Raw genomic sequence first — 17,475 nt, forward strand, 5'->3', positions numbered from 1 at the left:
GACTTGTCTCAAACTTTGTGAGTGTTTTTGTGTGCCTCTCTCGCTCTGTTTGTCTGGATCTCACGCTCTCTCACTCACTCTGTGCTTTGTTTCCCTCAAACTTGCTGCTTTCTGACACATGCCATTCCCTCTCTCTCCTGCTCTCTCTCTTCCTCCCTCTTTCTTTCTCTCTCTCTCTCTCTCTCTCTCTCTCTCCCCATTGCTCTTCCATTTTCTCTCTCGCTTCCTCTCTCCCTCAGTGCAGTGTACGCGCCCGTTTCTGTAGAGCCGTTTATATTACGTGAGCTGCACAAGACGGAGGAGAAAAAGAAGAAGAGACCATCAAGGTGAGAAGGAGATGATTGACTGGAATGCGTTTTTATGTTCTTTCATCCTGCTAATTATCATCTTTGGTGTTAACTTGGACGTGAGGGCACTGAATGTTGGTAATTGTGTGTGCGCACATGCGGTGTTCTGGTACCAGATGTTTACTGTCACCAGGGATTCAAACTCACAAGATGCTTGGTCAAGTGTTGTGCATCAAGGTGTGTTTTCCTGCCAGCGGAGACTTGATTCCTGCACCATTGTGTTACCCAACTAAATGAAGTTGTGCACCTGCGTTTGTGTTTACATGTTAGATTAAACCATTCGTTCAATTCTGATAAAAACAAGGAGAGCATCTAGAATTGTGGCATTGTTGCGTACTATATTTTCATTGATTGCTTGCATTTGTGTATGTGTGTTGGATTGTGACTTGACACCTGTTATTTTTTTGTGTTGCTTGACTAAATGTGTCATAAGCGTGAGCACACCTGCACATTTTGGATTTTTTCCCTCCTCTTTTGAACACTGAAGAAATGACACTTCGCTTCAATGTAAAATATAAATTTATACCGCGCTCCCAAGAGAACTCCACACACAATCATTATTTACTAATCAGCTGATAACAAAAGCGACAAAACCCCTACGTGAAATTGCTCAAATAGGCTGTACTCACTGTGAGATACTATTTTGAGTGTTTACTCCACTCGCATGCTTGAACCTGGCAGTTTTGTGTGTGTGTGCGTCTAATTTAGGCTGCAGCTAGTGGCTCTGTGTATTTGTGAAGTGGTCCTCAGAGAATGGAAAGACCACCGACTGATGCTGGGAAGAGAGCAAGAGATACACTGTAGGGCACGCGTTACTGAAGGTTTGCGTGTGCATAAAAAAAAAAAAAGAAAAATCAGGCTTGAACTTCATTTCTTATGCTAACAGATGTGGAAGTTGATCTAAACTTTATGACTAAAAAGATCCAAAACGGATTTCCACTCAGCTTTTCACTTTAGAGAGTGGCTGCTCGGGCCTTATTTTTAGGACTCTTGTCAGAAATTGGCCTATTTCTGGTTGGGTGTGTGTGTGAGTGTGTGTTTTCCAATGGAAACTACTGAAGACCATCCTGACTGATGTGGGATGTGTTGAGAGTAATTTGTCCTTCGTCTGCTCTGAAAATGTTCCGGGCCGACAGTCATGAATGTTAAACCTTAATTCTCTGAAGCGCTTCTCCTCACTAGGGTTGTGAATACGCTGGAGCCTATCCCAGCTATCTTTGGGTGAGAGGCGGGGCACATACAAACACAACCATTCACACTTATAGGCAAATTAGAGGTCGTGCACCTACGTCATAAAATCACATGATTTTTGTTTACATCGCCATATTGCCAGTCAAACACAGCATTGCTGCAAGTTAATTCCGTTGAGACGAAACGAAAATGACTTATAGTACGACACCCAGAGTTTGGTCCAATACCGTTAAACATTTAGAAGGTGATAATAAACGAAGGTGCGTGGAAAAATGAGAGAGGCATAGAGGACCCATATTTAATGCCCAAGTCGATGTTTTCGGCGATCAGAAATTGGACTGTTAATTTGCTTCCGCTTGTGTTGGACAACTGGATCTACACATGGATCTGGTGAGAAAGTCGTCGAGAATTACATAGAAGAGTTTAAAAGTCTGAACATGTACAAAAACTTCGTTGCTGGATCTGTTCTCAATCAAGAATAAATCCCACATATTGATGGACCCACTCAGATATTATACCAATTTAAATGTAAAAACCATGATTTAAATAAATGACCCCTGGTTTTACACAAACTCGAATTCATTAAATTGGGGGGTGGGGGTGGGGAGTACACGGAAGTGTATCGCTGCCACACCTTTACCTCCGTTAAACCTCTCTGGGACAAACGGTTTATTTACTTTTTTTAATATGCATTGTTCTCAAAAGAGTCAACTTGGAATGATAAATACTTCTTGGTAATTTGAGATTAAGAAGAATAATTCCGACCTGAAATGAAATGATCGCTACACAGGCGTGTATAATGTTTAATTGCCGAAATCCATCGACCTTTTCTTGTCTTTTCAGCTGGTTATCTATAGAATGGTCTCTTTGAAGAACTGTGTCGCCTGTTGTGACAACCAACAGCACAACAGGTCTCGGGCAATTTGAAAAATACACTCTGGTTCAACGGCTCCCGCAGTGCAGAGCAGCTCGGTTTGACTGGCAATATGGCGCCGTGCAAACTGGGACGTCGCGTGCATGAGCTCTATCCAGCCTTCAATCGACCTACTGTGCTTGATTTTGGGATATGGGAGGAAAGCGGAGTACCCGGAGAAAATCCATGCAGGCACAAGGAGAACGTGCTAACTTTACACAGGCGAGGCCGGATTTGAATCCGGATCCTCAAGAACTGTGAGGCTGATGTGCTAACCAGTCAATCTTGGTACTACGCCAGATTGCTTGTTTGTCAATGGAGATTATTATTTTTTTGTGTTATGATAGGCTGAGTTGGTCACCTCGATGCATGTATGGGATCCTTCACGTTTTAAAAAATAGTAACAGATATTATGAATCTGTTTTTTGTGGGGGGTCGGCACAGTGGAACAGCTGGAAAGCGTTGGCCTTATTGTTCTGAGGTCCCGGGTTCAATCCCGGACCCACCTGTGTGGAGTTTCCATGTTCTCCCCGTGCCTGCGTGGGTTTTCTCTGGGCACTCCGCTTTCCTCCCACATCCCAAAAACATGCAACATTAATTGGAGACTGTAAATTGCCCCGAGGTGTGATTGTGAGCTGTGCGACTGTTTGTCTCGATGTGCCCTGCAATTGGCTGGCAACCGGTTCAGGGTGTACCCCACCTCTTGCCCATTGACGGCTGGGGTAGGCTCCAGTACTCCCGCGACCCTTGTGAGGATAAGCGGCTAAGAAAATGGATGGATGGATTGATGGATATTTATTGTGGGTACCCTGCTTGCCTTTGTGTTGTATTGTGAAAAAGGTCCGCATCCAAAAAAAGAAAAGTATTAAATTGTCACGCTTGCAAGGACTCTCAGTCATCACAGCCGCTGGTGAAAAATATAAAACTTGCTCCCCAGAAACCTTCAACTCAAAGAGCACTCGGAGGTTATATCGGTACTGTAACCCTCTAGGATACAAATAAAAAAAACGATGAAATGAGCCATTCATCTCCACATCAAACCCTTGAATCGTCATGGTGACAAATCTCCCCCACACTGGGGCAAAGTCTCGAGGTGAACTCTTTGAACACGTCCATCAACCATCTTTGGAAGGTGGTGGAGATTTGCGACCCCGCTTGGGAAACCGCAGTGGAGCGTTGCGTTACAGCAATTAATGCAACGGCACAACCTTGACACAAGTACCTCCACATTTCATTTGCATGCATATCCGTGCGGGTAGAGAATATGTTGCCGCAATTAATCCAACGCCTTGAGGGCTAGAGCTATGATTCCAGACACACCACGCTGCTATTGTCACTTTGTATACGTCGGGCAATTAAATCAGGTAGTTTAAAATAGCTGTTAAAGAGATGGTTTCATCATTTATTATCTTTGCTACCTTCGGTATCGGATCTTATAATGCGGAGTACAATGCAAGCATACTGAAGACTTTGTACAAGCATAAAGTAAGCAAGTGTCCAATTTTCATCTTGTTAGCCTGGTCTCATGATGGCCGAGTCACACAAGAAGAGTCCACTGGCCACGATTACCTCGACACGGATAGCAGAGAATCTACACATATTCAGTAAAGCCTCGGTTTTCGAACGTCCCCGCTTTTGAACGAAAATTTCAAGATTGTTTTGCTTCTATTTGTCAACGAAAATCGGTACTCGAATGCCCCCGACAAAACCCAGAAATAACATATTGCGCGCGGCAAGCAGTTGACCCACCCACGACGCGTTTTGTTATCCCGGTGCAATCAGCGGACTTTAGTTATTCTGTATAACGCAGCCTTTGTACACAGACGTGTCCCGGTAGTGTCTTTTGTTTTTCTTTCTTCATTTTTTTTCTAGAGACAACCGTCTCAATCATTGCTCCAAAGAAGGCGACTTGCTTGTTTAAAGTTATTCTGCACTTTTGTTAGTAAAAAAGGGTTACAAGGCTGGGGGCCGAGTCGCTACAGATACGGGAATGCACTCCCAGCCTAGCGTACTCTACAACAAAAGCTTACATTTTAAGCAAAAAATATCTATTTCTTAAATTATTTTATTGTATAAAATATTTAAACTATACATTAATTTCTACTATGCAGTTTATTATCAGGAAAAGCTGAAAAAAAGGTTTAAAAAGCCAATTTTTTTTAGGCTTGGAACGCTTTCTTTTTCCATTCATTGTAATTGAAAACATCGATTTGGTTTTCGAACAATTCCCTTTTCGAACCGTTTTCTGGAACTGAATGTGGTCGAGAACTGAGGCATTACTGTTTAAAAAAAAATAAAAAATACAGCAGCTGAGAGTCACCGCTCTAAAAGATGATCTTGATCCATCATTCTGCAGTGTGGGGTGTGATAAGACCGATTGTTCAACCCTGATTTGCTTGAAAACCGTCCCGGCCGGCAATTGTAAACGTCTGCTTCAATAACGCCTGTCTACCTTTTAGCTGAACCACTTTCTCCGTGACAGTGTTGTGAAATGGAACAATAGCCAATTCCAAGCAAGGTTTTGTGCGTGCTGTGCCGAGATGTGTCTGGATGCACCACACACACACACACACACACCCTAATATCAGTAAACACACATATGACTTTCGTCCCCAAAGTGTGAGGCCTCTGAAATTAAAAAAAAAAAGAAACTATATTACTGCATCCCACCTCAAATTGTGCAGGTCCTCCTCGTAGCACAAGAAGTGTACAGTGTATCCTTTCTCGACCTCACTGAGGCACAAACATCTGTCCGATGGGAGTGTTGACCTCGAGAACCAGATGACTCGGGGCCAAATCCCTGATGGTCATGCACGGAAAACCGGGAGTGACGTGCACAATATTGAGATACACACACGGTCATCCAGGCGCGCACACACACCGAAATGCCGGTGAAATACCAGTGCAACATTTATTAATTTCTCATCAGAACACAAGTAAAACGACACTACTGTATAAGTACTGTGATATCGATACACCATATACTGTAGCAGCTTTGGTAATATTTGCGCCACTAATGGAATGCTTTGCTTTGTGAGCTCGCAATCAAATGCACACAGACAACAATTTCCTCTCTTTTATCCTCATAAATGCTGCTCATTTTTTTCAAGTGGTACAAATCATGGCTCAGTACACTGGCAGTATAGGTGTTTTCATCCATCCATCCATCCATCCTCTTTGGCGCTTATCCTCACAAGGGTCGCGGGGAGTGCTGGGACCTATCCCAGCTGTCAACGGGGAGGGGGCGGGGTCCACCCTGAACTGGTTGCCAGCCAATCGCAGGACACAGGCCTCACAGTTCTGAGGACCCGGGTTCGATCCTGACCCCGCCTGTGTGGAGTTTTCATGTTCTCCCCGTGCCTGTGTGGGTTTTCTCCAGGCACTCCGGTTTCCTCCCACATCCCAAAAACATGCAACATTAATTGGACTCTCTAAATTGCCCGTAGGTGTGATTGTGAGTGCGACTGTTTGTCTCTATGTGCCCTGCGATTGGCTGGCAACTAGTTCAGGGTGTAGCCCGCCTCCTGCCCGTTGACAGCTGGGATAGGCTCCAGCACTCCCCGCGACCCTCGTGAGGATAAGCGGCAAAGAAAATGGATGGATGGAAAAAAAAACAAAAAATCATTGTCTGATTCATGGCTTTTGCTTTTATTTTATCAGCAGCTGAATCTTGGTGGAGTGACATTAAGGAAAAGGACGAGAGAGAAGCTGTGAAAGAAGACAGGATAACTTGAAAGAGGCAAGGAGGACTGACGGGAGGGGAGGAGATGGCTGAGGCACCAGTACAGCAACAGCAAGAAGAAGAAGAAGAAGGAGAGCAGCAAAGTGAGGAGCAGCTGAGCTCTTGTGGGTCCACGGACGCCGACGAAGAGGTCGAAGACCTGAAAGAGGACGCCCAGACGCCCCCGACCAGACCGCTGCTGTCCATGCGGTCCCTGAGCATCGTGGACCCCGACGACGACTCTCCTAACATGATCGTCTACAGAAAAGTAAGACAAACCATACGCTGATTTTCTTGGGGATGAATGATTGCTAACATGTTCACGGAGCTGCTGACAAACTCATCACTGGTCGCTTGTGCTAATCCTAAACGACAAGTGAGGAAAAGACGGCAGTTGTCACCCTATCACATTATTTCATATTTCACTGTCATTTTTTTTGTGGTCCTAGTAGTGAATATTTATCCAAGCAAAGCTGCTTTTACTGTAATTCTTCTCATCTCTGTCAGTTTTCTTTCTAGAGAATCTGAAAGTGTAATGATCCTGACTTTAAAGAAAAAAAATGAACAAAAATAGTCGTAGTCCTCCCACGCACTTCAAAGATATTAAAATGGACTTAAACCCGTTAGATCACAAAATATTCCTTAGCACCTGTTCTCACTGTTGGTGATGAGAAATGGAAGACTATTATATAACATCACTTTGAGGAAATGAAAAGATGACTCTCGCTTGGACGCTTGGTTCTTCAGATGAGGTGACGTGGGCTTCCTTTCAGATTAAGTTTGTCACTTCCAGTTACATTTTTTCTGGAAAACATACAAATCAAAGAAAAGAACTATTTTGTCCACCAAAGGTTTCATGCTAACACGATTGTAATCAGCTCTTGGAAGCTAGCATTGATCTTGCAGTAATCCAAAAACTTTGAACAAATGCTCCTTGGACACAATCAGAGCAGCAGCACATGGAACATGGCGGTCAACGCTACTCACAGGTGAATAAATATATAATCAATAAATATTAAAATAGCAAGATGCAGTCCTCGGCGCAACATGGTACTACACTGAAAGTGAACAAAACTAAATTCAGATTTCAAAGTTAATTACTCCAAATTCTGGAATGTAGCGAGTGCACAAACGATATACTGTGATTACAGCAGGTGGTGGTGTGTGTGTGTTTGTTTCACTGGAGGTGATAAATTGCTCTGACTAATTTTCTTGGCTTGCTGTAGTTATGACTGCTGAAGAAAATTCATCTTCCCGGGTGCACCGTCGGTTGGACTACGGCGCACTCGGTGCACTACTGACGTACCGCGGCAATAAAGTTGGATTACAGAGCGAGCCGACCTCGGTATCGCTCCCCGGCTATCTGACGCTCGTCTACGGTCTCGCTCTTATCGGCCTCCAGGGGGAAATATCTGACTCCGGCAGCTCCGTGCTCCGCTAGCTCGGTCTTGCTTTGTTGTACCGAGCGACTTTCCCCTCTCGGATAACGGTCGACCGCAATGCGCGCGGTCGCCGCATTGGGGGTGGTGAGCGAAGCAATTGGGGAGCTGAAAATTTTGAGGAACTGTAAAGCGGCTTAAGAATCCTGTCAAATCTGGTTTGTTGGTATATAAAGTATGACTATACAAAAAAATCTAAATTTCTCTCCAAACCGTGTTGTAGCTGATTGAGGACACGGAGCAGCTTTGTAGATACTATGGTGGGAAGTAAAAGTTTTTGAAAAATGAGTGGTGGTTATTATGTACAAGGTGGCACGGTGGATCAGCTAGTAAAGTGTTGGCCTCCCAGTTCTGAGGACCCGGGTTCAATCTGGGGCCGGCCTGTGTGGAGTTTGCATGTTGTCCCCGTGCCTGTGTGGGTTTCCTCCGGGCACTGCGGTTTCCTCCCACATCCCAAAAACATGCACCATTAATTGCACACTCTAAATTGCCCCTCGGTGTGATTGTGAGTGCGGCTGTTTGTCTCCACGCGCCTTGGATTGGCAGGCAACCAGTTCAGGGTGTACCCTGCCTCCGGCCCGTTGACAGCTGGGATAGGCTCTGGCACTCCCCGTGACCCTTGTGAGGATAAGTGGCAAAGAAAATGGGTGGATGGATATAATGTACAACAGGTGCATTTGCAATCGTAATTCAGCAATCTGTGTACTGTCGTGGGCTGCAAAAGGCCCCCAGGTGTCTAGTTTGGCATCCCACACCACAGAATAAGTGATCACGACAGAAATCTCATATAGGCCAAGCATCCATCCGTTTTCTGAGGCGCTTATCCTCATGAGGGTCGTGGGAGTGTTGAAGCCTATCCCAGCTGTCAACAGGCAGGAGCCGGGGTACACCATGAACTGGTTGCCAGGCAATCGCAGGGCACATGGAGACAGACAACAATCACACCTATGGGCAATTTAGTGAGTGTCCAATTAATGTTGCATGTTTTTGGGATGTGGGAGGAAACCAGAGAGCCCGGAGAGAACCCACGCACGCCTGGCGAACACATGTAAACTCCACACGGGCGGGGCCGGGACGCCGTACAGTTACGCCAACGTGTTGCCATGCCAGTGGCTTTTTATTTTATTTTTTTTGAAATTGATGACATGGGGATTCCCTCAGGGTGGCAATGTCAGGGCGAGTCAGAGGGGGTAAAAATAATCCAATATGTCTCTCTCATTGGTCTGTTTTTACCCCACTTTAGATCCAAAAGTAAATTTACAACTAAAGACTCTAAAGAGTCTCTAAAAGTGTTGACAATTTAACACGATGAAAACTGCTACCTTTTTTTTTTTTTTCATACAACCCAATAGTTTGCCACTCCCACGGGCCTCGATTCTTCACGTAAGCATACTGCATGCAAAGTAGAGTCACACGAGGGAGCAACGAGATGAGACGACTCCATCCCAAAGGCAGTCTTGCCACCCCTTCCAAGTACCGCAGTGTGTGTGCGCGCGCGGCGGGTGAACGAACGCCGGGACATGACACTCGGCACCCGTCGTCACGCTCCACGAACGGTGACGCGCGGCATGTTCGCAAGCGGGTATTCGTGCCATCCAGAAAATAACACCGCTAACGTAACGGCCGTACGTCTCGCTGCTCACCCGGCAGGCAGCAATTGCACGCATTTACTTATTTATAGTCCGCCAGCATAGAACATTGCCAGGCGGGGGGATTAGAAAGTGATGGGTGGAGGGCATCGACACCATTTGACTCATATTTTCATCGTAGCTAACCTTCGGGGGGGAAAAAAAAAATCAAGCGCAAATGGACATAAGCGTGTCTAATCTGCGACAAACTTTTCAATCAGAGGAAACACTCGCTGAGTGCATTGTTGAATAATTCACATGTTCAAATGTGATTTTTTTTTTTTTTTTTTTATCAGGGCAAGCTTGCAATTGAGGGCATGTTGACAAACAAAAGTCAAAGCACCCAGCGGGAAAACTGATTAGTACGCCAACAAAATCTTGATGATAAATTCTCCTTCTTTGGTGGCTCCTAGTTTGTGCTGACCACCCGCAAAGATGACGATTTAGGGGTACTTCTTAAATAATTAAGTCGAAATTTGTAATTTTGACTGCTGTTAAACTAGCCTTTAGCACCGCTGTAATTTTTTTTTTTTTTTTTGCATATGAAACAACCATTACCAACTAGAATGAAATTCTTTGCACCCTCGCAAAACGTCTGGAGGTCTTAAATTTTGCAGATGACATCAGACTCTTGTCCGAAAAACAAAAACAACACCATATAAAAACAAAATAAAAGCGACTCTGGGGAGACATCGAGAGCAGAAGAAATGAGCGCAAGGAAAGGCAAGACATGTGGACCACCGAGGCTTTATCAAGATCAAGATATTCAGCAAGGCAGTCCTCATCGATCAATCAGAGATGACAGTCTATATCGTGGAAGTTTACGTCGTACAGTAGACTGATTATGATATGTGATCGCATTATGATATATAGTACAATATGTCATCATCACACAGTTCTATTCCTGCATATTTGATGAAATAATGAGGTCACCGACCGACATGCATTTGCAATTCCTCAAACGTTTGTTGCATCACATTGGGAATATCTGCTACTTGTCCAATATCGTAGGAGCTCTGGATATTACTTTTAGGCAGTGGTGTTCAAACATTTTTGGGCACCCTCCCCTTGAATTTTTAATTTTTTTTCAGAAAGGGGTTGGTGTTCAAAGTTCAAAACCGGGAGAGTGGTGGCGCTGACAAAATTTGTAAACCTGGAGGTGGGGTGGCGCAGAAATGTTTCCATTTTTTTTCCCCGCGCCCACTCCTGTCATGATGCCTCCCTCCACCTGTATGAAAACCGCAGCTGTATATATGACGATATTGATTTTCATTCTGACTTCAGATGGGTTGTCATTGATCAAGATACAGGAAATCAGGGAAATGTACACAAACTGATTACTTTTTTTTCAAACATGTTCTCAGAGGGTGGAACAGCTGTAAAGTGTTGGCCTCACAGTTCTGAGGTTCAGCGTTCGATCCTAGCACCGCCTGTGTGGAGTTTGCATGTTCTCCCCGTGCCTGCGTGGCTTTTCTCCGGGCACTCCGGTTTCCTACCACAACCCAAAAACATGCAACATTAATTGGACACTCTAAATTGCCCCAGGCTGTGATTGTGACTGCGTCCGTTTGTCTCGATGTGCTCTGCGATCGGGGTGTAACTTGCCTCTTGCCCGTTGACAGCTAGGATAGACTCCACCACTTCCGTGACCCTCATGAGAATAAGCGGCTAAGAAAATGGATGGATGGATGTTATCAGACAATAAAACATACAATATATCCGTGAAACCAATTCTTTGTGATGAGAAGGTGTGGCTGTAACGCAGACAGGCTAGACACTATCAACTTTGATGAATGACTTGGTGCTGAATCAGGCCGGAAATGGGAAGCGGGTTGTTTAGGGAGGAAACCGAAGCGCTGCAGAAGGGAAAAGGAGGGGAGATCACAGAAACCCAGCATCAGAGTAAAAGGAAAGGAAAGGGATTATAGGCAGCGTAAACCTGAAAGAGTGCGATTTACAAAAGAGGGTGTCGCCGCACCTCACTCAGTTCTGAGTGGGCCTCTGATCAGGAAGTTTCAGTGAGCGAAGGTTACTTCGGGTAACGGTGCTAAAAGCACACCGTTGGATTATGGGAGACAATAAACTTTATGCTCATTGTTTATCGCTTGCTCCAAGCCGGTTGTTGTCAGCAGCAGAATCAGCGAGATGACATACTTACTGGAGGAGTATGCCACGTGCTGAGGATGGAGAAAAATGGGAACAAATGAGGACAAAGGTCCAGAAGTTTGGTCTTTCCTTTCAGTTCCAGGTTATGACATATCATTTCTGATCTCAATAAAGCATCTTCAGGACCAAATGTCATTCCAGCTATGTATGCACCCATATTGTACGTTTGTTTTGCTAGTGGAGTCCGTTCTAAGAACACTGGATGCGGTGTTAGGATTCCCACCGTTGGCGACTCTGCATGGCGGGGGGCTTCCTTGCCCTGATCCGATCGAACCAGCTTCGTCACGAGGTGTCGCAATCCTGGCATCTTTACTTTTAGACACTGTTGTGAGGCAGATGATGATATTTGGTGCTTGGTGAAGGTGACGAATTCCTCCTCAACAGACCTCGAGGAGCCTTGATGTTGACTGGCTGACAAAAACTCTACAACCGACTTCGACTGGAAGAACGGTGGCCTCCCGACCCAGTTGTTCGGCACGAACTGTCGGTTTCGCGTTCTGAAGCCTCTTGCCTTCATCGACCTTGCCCACAGCACCCTCCCATAGTCTCTCTGGGCTTAATTATGTCCACCCTGTTCGTTGAAGGGGACCAGACCACAAAGTCAGGTCTGAAGTCTTCGCCCAAAGTCAGCAAGGAGCCTCCAGTCCATTGCATCCCCCGGCTGCTCAGTGTCTAATTTTGATATACAGTCCTGTGGGTCCAGGGAAGTTTCCAAACTTTGTGGATGAGCTGTTTTGAAAAAAAAAAAAAAAAAAAGATTGAGAGAACGTGGGAGGAAGGAAACTCTCTCCAGTCACTTAAAAACCTGATTGTTTCACCAGATATATTGGCCTTGTGTCAAGCTTGTTTTGCAGCCAAGAAATATGCTTTAGTTTGGCTGGAGTTGAACAGACGAGACATGCCAGGTGGTCTCCATAGCTTAGATTCCCAGAAGTAAGGAGGACATCATCTGTTACATATATATATGATGAAGGTGGATCTGAAAATTTCGGTCTCTCATAATTCCTTCCTACACACGAGTCATCAGACTAATTGTTTTGTTTTGTACTCCTCTGACTGGAAGACTGGACGGGTGTCAGGTTTGACACCCAACCGCTGCACTGAATATGCAATTAATTAGGGACAATGAAGAGGTCTTGAGGAAAACTGGTTTGGCTGACTAGCTGACCCCCCCCCCCCCCACTCCAACCACGTTCTGAGTCAACCAAGCCTTTGTACCTCTTTTTATTGCTTTGTCAGGTTACATGGTTACAAGTTCACACAGTACAAACGGTGGAGCGGATGGGTACTAAGGTACATTTCAGGTAGAGTGATGAATGAGGTTGAAGCTATCGGGCCCTCATTTGTGTAAAAGTTGTTACACCCATTTTGTTCACGTTAAAATGATTAGTATAAAAAAGTGACCGTATTGATGATACGGCAGGTCCTATCGAAAACAGATTGCATCTTTGTATCGGCCGAACAAACAAAATGGTGCCTTCGCCTGTTCGCCGCGGCGAACGCAAAGGCCATTATTGTAAGATGAGAGGGAAGCATTTGCGGAGCGTGTGGTTTGTGAGGGCCGCGTGTTGAGACTTTCCCAGCATCCTCTCAGCAGTTCAACTTTCAAACGAAAACGGAGCCGCTGATTCCCAACAATTTGCTCTCACGCGAACGGTTGCCGGGCCATGAAATATGCAAGGCGCGGACCGCCGTCCCATTATCTCGCCCGATGAGTCATCAATCATCCACGAACGGGAGTCCGCGAAGAATATGTAAATCGTGCTCTCCATTTACTGACCACAAAGGTTCGGGACGCAAAGTAATGAGCTCCGCTCATAATTAACACAAATCTCCCCCCCCCACCCCCCGCCAAGCGCACCCCCTAAACGAGCACACTGACATTTTGAGATTTTGAAGTTGAAAGGTTAAACTGGGGCCGATCACAAGAGCTGATAGTGGAGAATTTTTAGAATGAGAAGTGATGCTCTCGCCCACCGGGAGTCATTCATCTCCTCCCAACGCTCGTCTCTTCCAGCTCGCCTTCCTCTTAACGTTCCTCCTCCTATTTTTATTCTGTCTGTCCCCCCCCCCCCCAACACACACGACTGCGCATCCTGCCTCTCTTATTACAATGGAAAGCTGTGTGGAGGGAGGGGGGGGGTGTCCTGTATGTTTGTGCGCGTCACACTGACACTACTGGATTATATTTGCATTGTGAAATGAAAAGAATGTGTGCTGTGTATTTGTGTGTGTCTGTTTATAGAGTTTTGAGTTTATTCCAGTGTAGCCTACACATCAGACCCCCCCCCCTGCTGCCCCCCTCCTCCTTTCACTTCACGCTGACAATAGCAGCTGTTTGTACAGATGCCCGCTCCTGTTTTGCCATGATGGGTTGCTTTCAAATGCCACATTGTGGCGCGTGTTCAACGCTGCCCCTGCAAGGGGGGGCGGGGGGGGGGGGGTTTGCTAAATTACACGCGTGCACGCACGCATTGTGCATCCAATCTTGCTGCATTCAACACGGCACACCACACCCCTGCTTTGGCAAAATTCAACAGGGGTGGAATTTGTCACCAAGTCCTCAAAAAGAGGCAATACGAAATTCATAATTGCATAAAATTTGCATTTTCCACTTAAATAAACACAAAAAATGCCAATTCCCAACTGATTTCTATATGAACAACTGATTTTGATGTTCATGTAATTTCACGTTGTATAGTTTAATTATCAAAATTGAAATGTTAATTTTACGAGAAAACGGTACTGTTAAACCAAACTTTTTACAACTATCTATTTTTTTCACGTTATCACGTAATGGTAAGCCTTTATTTTTTGTGTGTGATGGCAAAATTCTTCCGTTTTATTAAAAACTTTCTTTAGCGACCCGAGCGTCGACGACCTTGACATTAGCGAGCCCGAGTGTAAGATATCTTTGATCAAATCTGATCGTGCTGCACAAAGGAACAACTAAAAAAAAAAAAAAAATTACCATTATTTGCTCACTGTGGCCACGGTCAATAAATTACAGATTAAAACTGAAAGAAAACTGAAGAAAGCATCCTTTTCAGGAATAAGCAAGAAAACCTAATGATGTATTTATTGATAACCGAGGCCTCGAGCAACTTTCATTTAAGGAGGCACAAACAACTATTTGAAGTGTATCTTTTTAGGTTCTTAATTTAACACTCATTTTGCCCGCTCAAGAGGAAATTCAACTTAGTCCGATTTAGCTCTTCACCTTTAAGGGATTCTAATTTTAATGTGAAAGCAAGACCAGCAGGAATACTCGTTTCCCACGAGTAACGGTTTGGACTAATCAAGAGAAATCAAATAAATGGTAAGATTAAGAGCATAATTTAACGTATTAAATACCTTTTAGGGTGGACGTGGACACCCCCCCCCCCCCCCCGATAACCCGCATTGACTTGAAGCGTAAAGCTTGCATCCTTCTCACTGGAGGTATAAAACTGCAGACATGCCCGCTCGCCGCTGCCCACCGGATATTTATTAGCCAATTTCACACTGGCCGGATATTTATTGCTGGGCAAAAACATGAATCATCTGCTGCTGAACCTCTCCTGAGCTTTTGGGACTTTTACTATTATTAATTTTTTTTTTTGGAGGGGGTGTAGAAATTCTGGAAGTAATCAGCGTTTAAACCTCTACCAATCTTTGAAAGTAGAGTTATTTATGTTTATGTAATGTGTGCTGAGATGATTTTCAAACACGTGACTCCAAAACTGTTGTTGTTGTGAGTGGGAGCTCTGCGCTCGTTTCTTTCCTAGTAGTACCTGGCGTTCTACTACATTCCGCTCGAGATTTATACCTCTTGTGTACTTCTTACAAGCTTGAGCGGAGTTTCCTTTGACAATTCATCAGCACGCTACCATCTTGGCGCTAATTTATGTTTTGGCATTTGCGGCAAAACCTGAAATTCCCCTCACGCGTGCCGAGGGCCCGGCACGCCTGCAAATATCTGAGGGGCGCTCGTCACGACAGCAGGTAGGAAGCGGCGGGCTCATCCAAATCGAGGGGTCAGTAGGAGGGGCTTCGATTGCAAATTTCAAGATGAAAGGATTATGAACCATATCACACGTGTTTCTGCTGCTTTTGAATCCACCGCTCCCCGTTTAGCGATGCGGGCTATCGCTCGCGCATGCCGCCTCTTCAAAACTTTCTGGAGTCGACAGCCTTTGGGGTGTAGCTTAAGGATCAACCGCAAATGCCTTCTCGCAACCTTTGAGTGCACACGTCCAAATGTTTCACTATTTTGATTTTGATTTTGGACCCACTCGCTGTTTCTCTGGCAAGGAACTGAATGCACCGATACATTTCTTGCTTCAATTAGAACCCCTAATTGTCGTCCACGTTTTGACATCACGAGTTCCGAGATGCTGCGACTGATCAACAGCACCTCGCCGTTGTCAGGCTTTGAACGGGACATTCCCGGAGGCGAGCGGCCGGCGAGCTCCGTGTCGCCGGGTTTAATCAGTGGCCTGCAACCGACGCAGGAGACCGCAAGAAGTGAGCGTCCTTGGAAATGTTTACGGGTCAAACTGGGGTCGCTACATTGCGCCGGGTCGGGGGATTTGGGGACTGAACATTTTGGAATCACCACAAACAAATAAAACATTTTGGCAGACAGTTTTAGGGGGAGCTTCAGCCATCCCGTAATAAAAAAACCTCGTGACCCCCCCCTGTGCCTAATAATATGGGCATCATCATATTCCGTCTGGAATATGTACAACTCCAGTGCCATCGTTTTACTGCGTGATGGAAATTTACCACAGCAGGCTGCTCCATACAAGCAGATAAAGTCTTTGTGATTAGGCGCGCTCGGTGAAGCAGCATGTGGCTCGTTGCCCAAGGTTATTTTTCCCGTCTCTCTTCGATGTAACTTCACACAGTTGCTAGCTCGTGTTTGTCTGCCTTATTATTCGGAAGACCTTGCACCCTGCAGCCGCTGCCGTGTACAAGTCATGTAGAAAATATTGCGATACGTGATGGAACTGTTAAAGTTATCGCTCTTTATCTTGGGTTTCTATTTATAGGGATGTTCAAGCTCAGAGGATCCTTTAGAGATGAAGACGGACAAAAAAAAAAAGTGTGCTTATAATAGCAGAAATCAGGGGTCACAGACTTCCCAGGCTTTCGTACACGGCACTTGTTTCCAGTTTAATCGGGTCAACACAATGAAGTTCTGGGAAAGAGTAGTGGAGGCTAGACTCAGGACGGAAGCAAGTATCTGCAAGGAACAGTATGGTTTCATGCCTAGAAAGAGTACCACAGATGCATTATTTGCCTTGAGGATGCTCGTGGAAAAGTACAGAGAACGTCAGATGGAGCTACATTGTGTCTTTGTGGGTCTAGAGAAAGCCTATGACAGAGTACCAAGAGTGGAACTGTGGTACGGCATGGGCAAATCTGGTGTGGCGGAGAAATATGTTAGAATAGTACAGGACATGTATGAGGGAAGCAGACCAGCGGTGAGATGTGCCGTAGGTGTGTCAGAAGAATTTAAGATGGAGGTGGGACTGCATCAGTGTTCCGTGCTGAGCCCCTTCCTGTTTGCGGTAGTAATGGAGAGGCTGACAGTCGAGGTTAGATTGGAATCCCCTTGGACTATGATGTTCGCAGATGATATTGTGATATGGAGTGAAAGCAGGGAGCAGGATGAGGAACAATTACAAAGATGGAGGCACGCACTGGAAAGGAGAGGAATGAAGATTCGCTGAAGTAAAGCAGAGTATATGTGCGTGAATGAGAAAAGTGGAGGGGGAAGCGTGAGGCTACAGGGAGAAGAGATAACGAGGGTGGATGACTTCAAATATTTAGGGTCAACAATCCAGAGGAATGGAGAGTGTGGTAAGGATGTGAGGAAACGGGTCCAAGCGGAGTGGAACAGCTGGCGGAAGGTGTCTGGTGTTCTAAGTGACAGAAGAGTATCCTCCAGGATGAAGTGCAAAATTTATAAAAAAAGTGGTGAAGCCGGCCATGATGTACAGATTAGAGACTGTGGCACTGAAGAAACAACAGGAAGCAGAACTGGAGGTAGCAAAAATGAAGATGTTGAGGTTCTCGCTCGGAG

At 45.3% G+C, this 17,475-nt stretch overlaps 1 protein-coding gene across 3 annotated transcripts in view; it reads left to right on the forward strand.

Annotated features, from left to right (window-relative positions):
• Positions 1–217: 217 nt before the first annotated feature.
• Positions 218–17,475, forward strand: part of LOC133496513 (regulator of G-protein signaling 6-like) — a 60,897-nt gene continuing 43,639 nt past the window's right edge. For 2 of the 3 annotated variants that reach the window (XM_061812205.1, XM_061812207.1), the window contains exons 1-2: positions 218–326; positions 6,112–6,440. In XM_061812205.1, the coding sequence (XP_061668189.1) occupies positions 6,219–6,440 (222 nt within the window). In that variant the 5' untranslated portion in view covers positions 218–326; positions 6,112–6,218. The remainder of the gene's footprint in view (positions 327–6,111; positions 6,441–17,475) is intronic. The other variant, XM_061812206.1, reaches the window with a different exon arrangement.

This window comes from Syngnathoides biaculeatus, chromosome 23, assembly GCF_019802595.1.
Source record: "Syngnathoides biaculeatus isolate LvHL_M chromosome 23, ASM1980259v1, whole genome shotgun sequence".
Classification (NCBI taxonomy): Eukaryota; Metazoa; Chordata; class Actinopteri; order Syngnathiformes; family Syngnathidae; genus Syngnathoides; species Syngnathoides biaculeatus.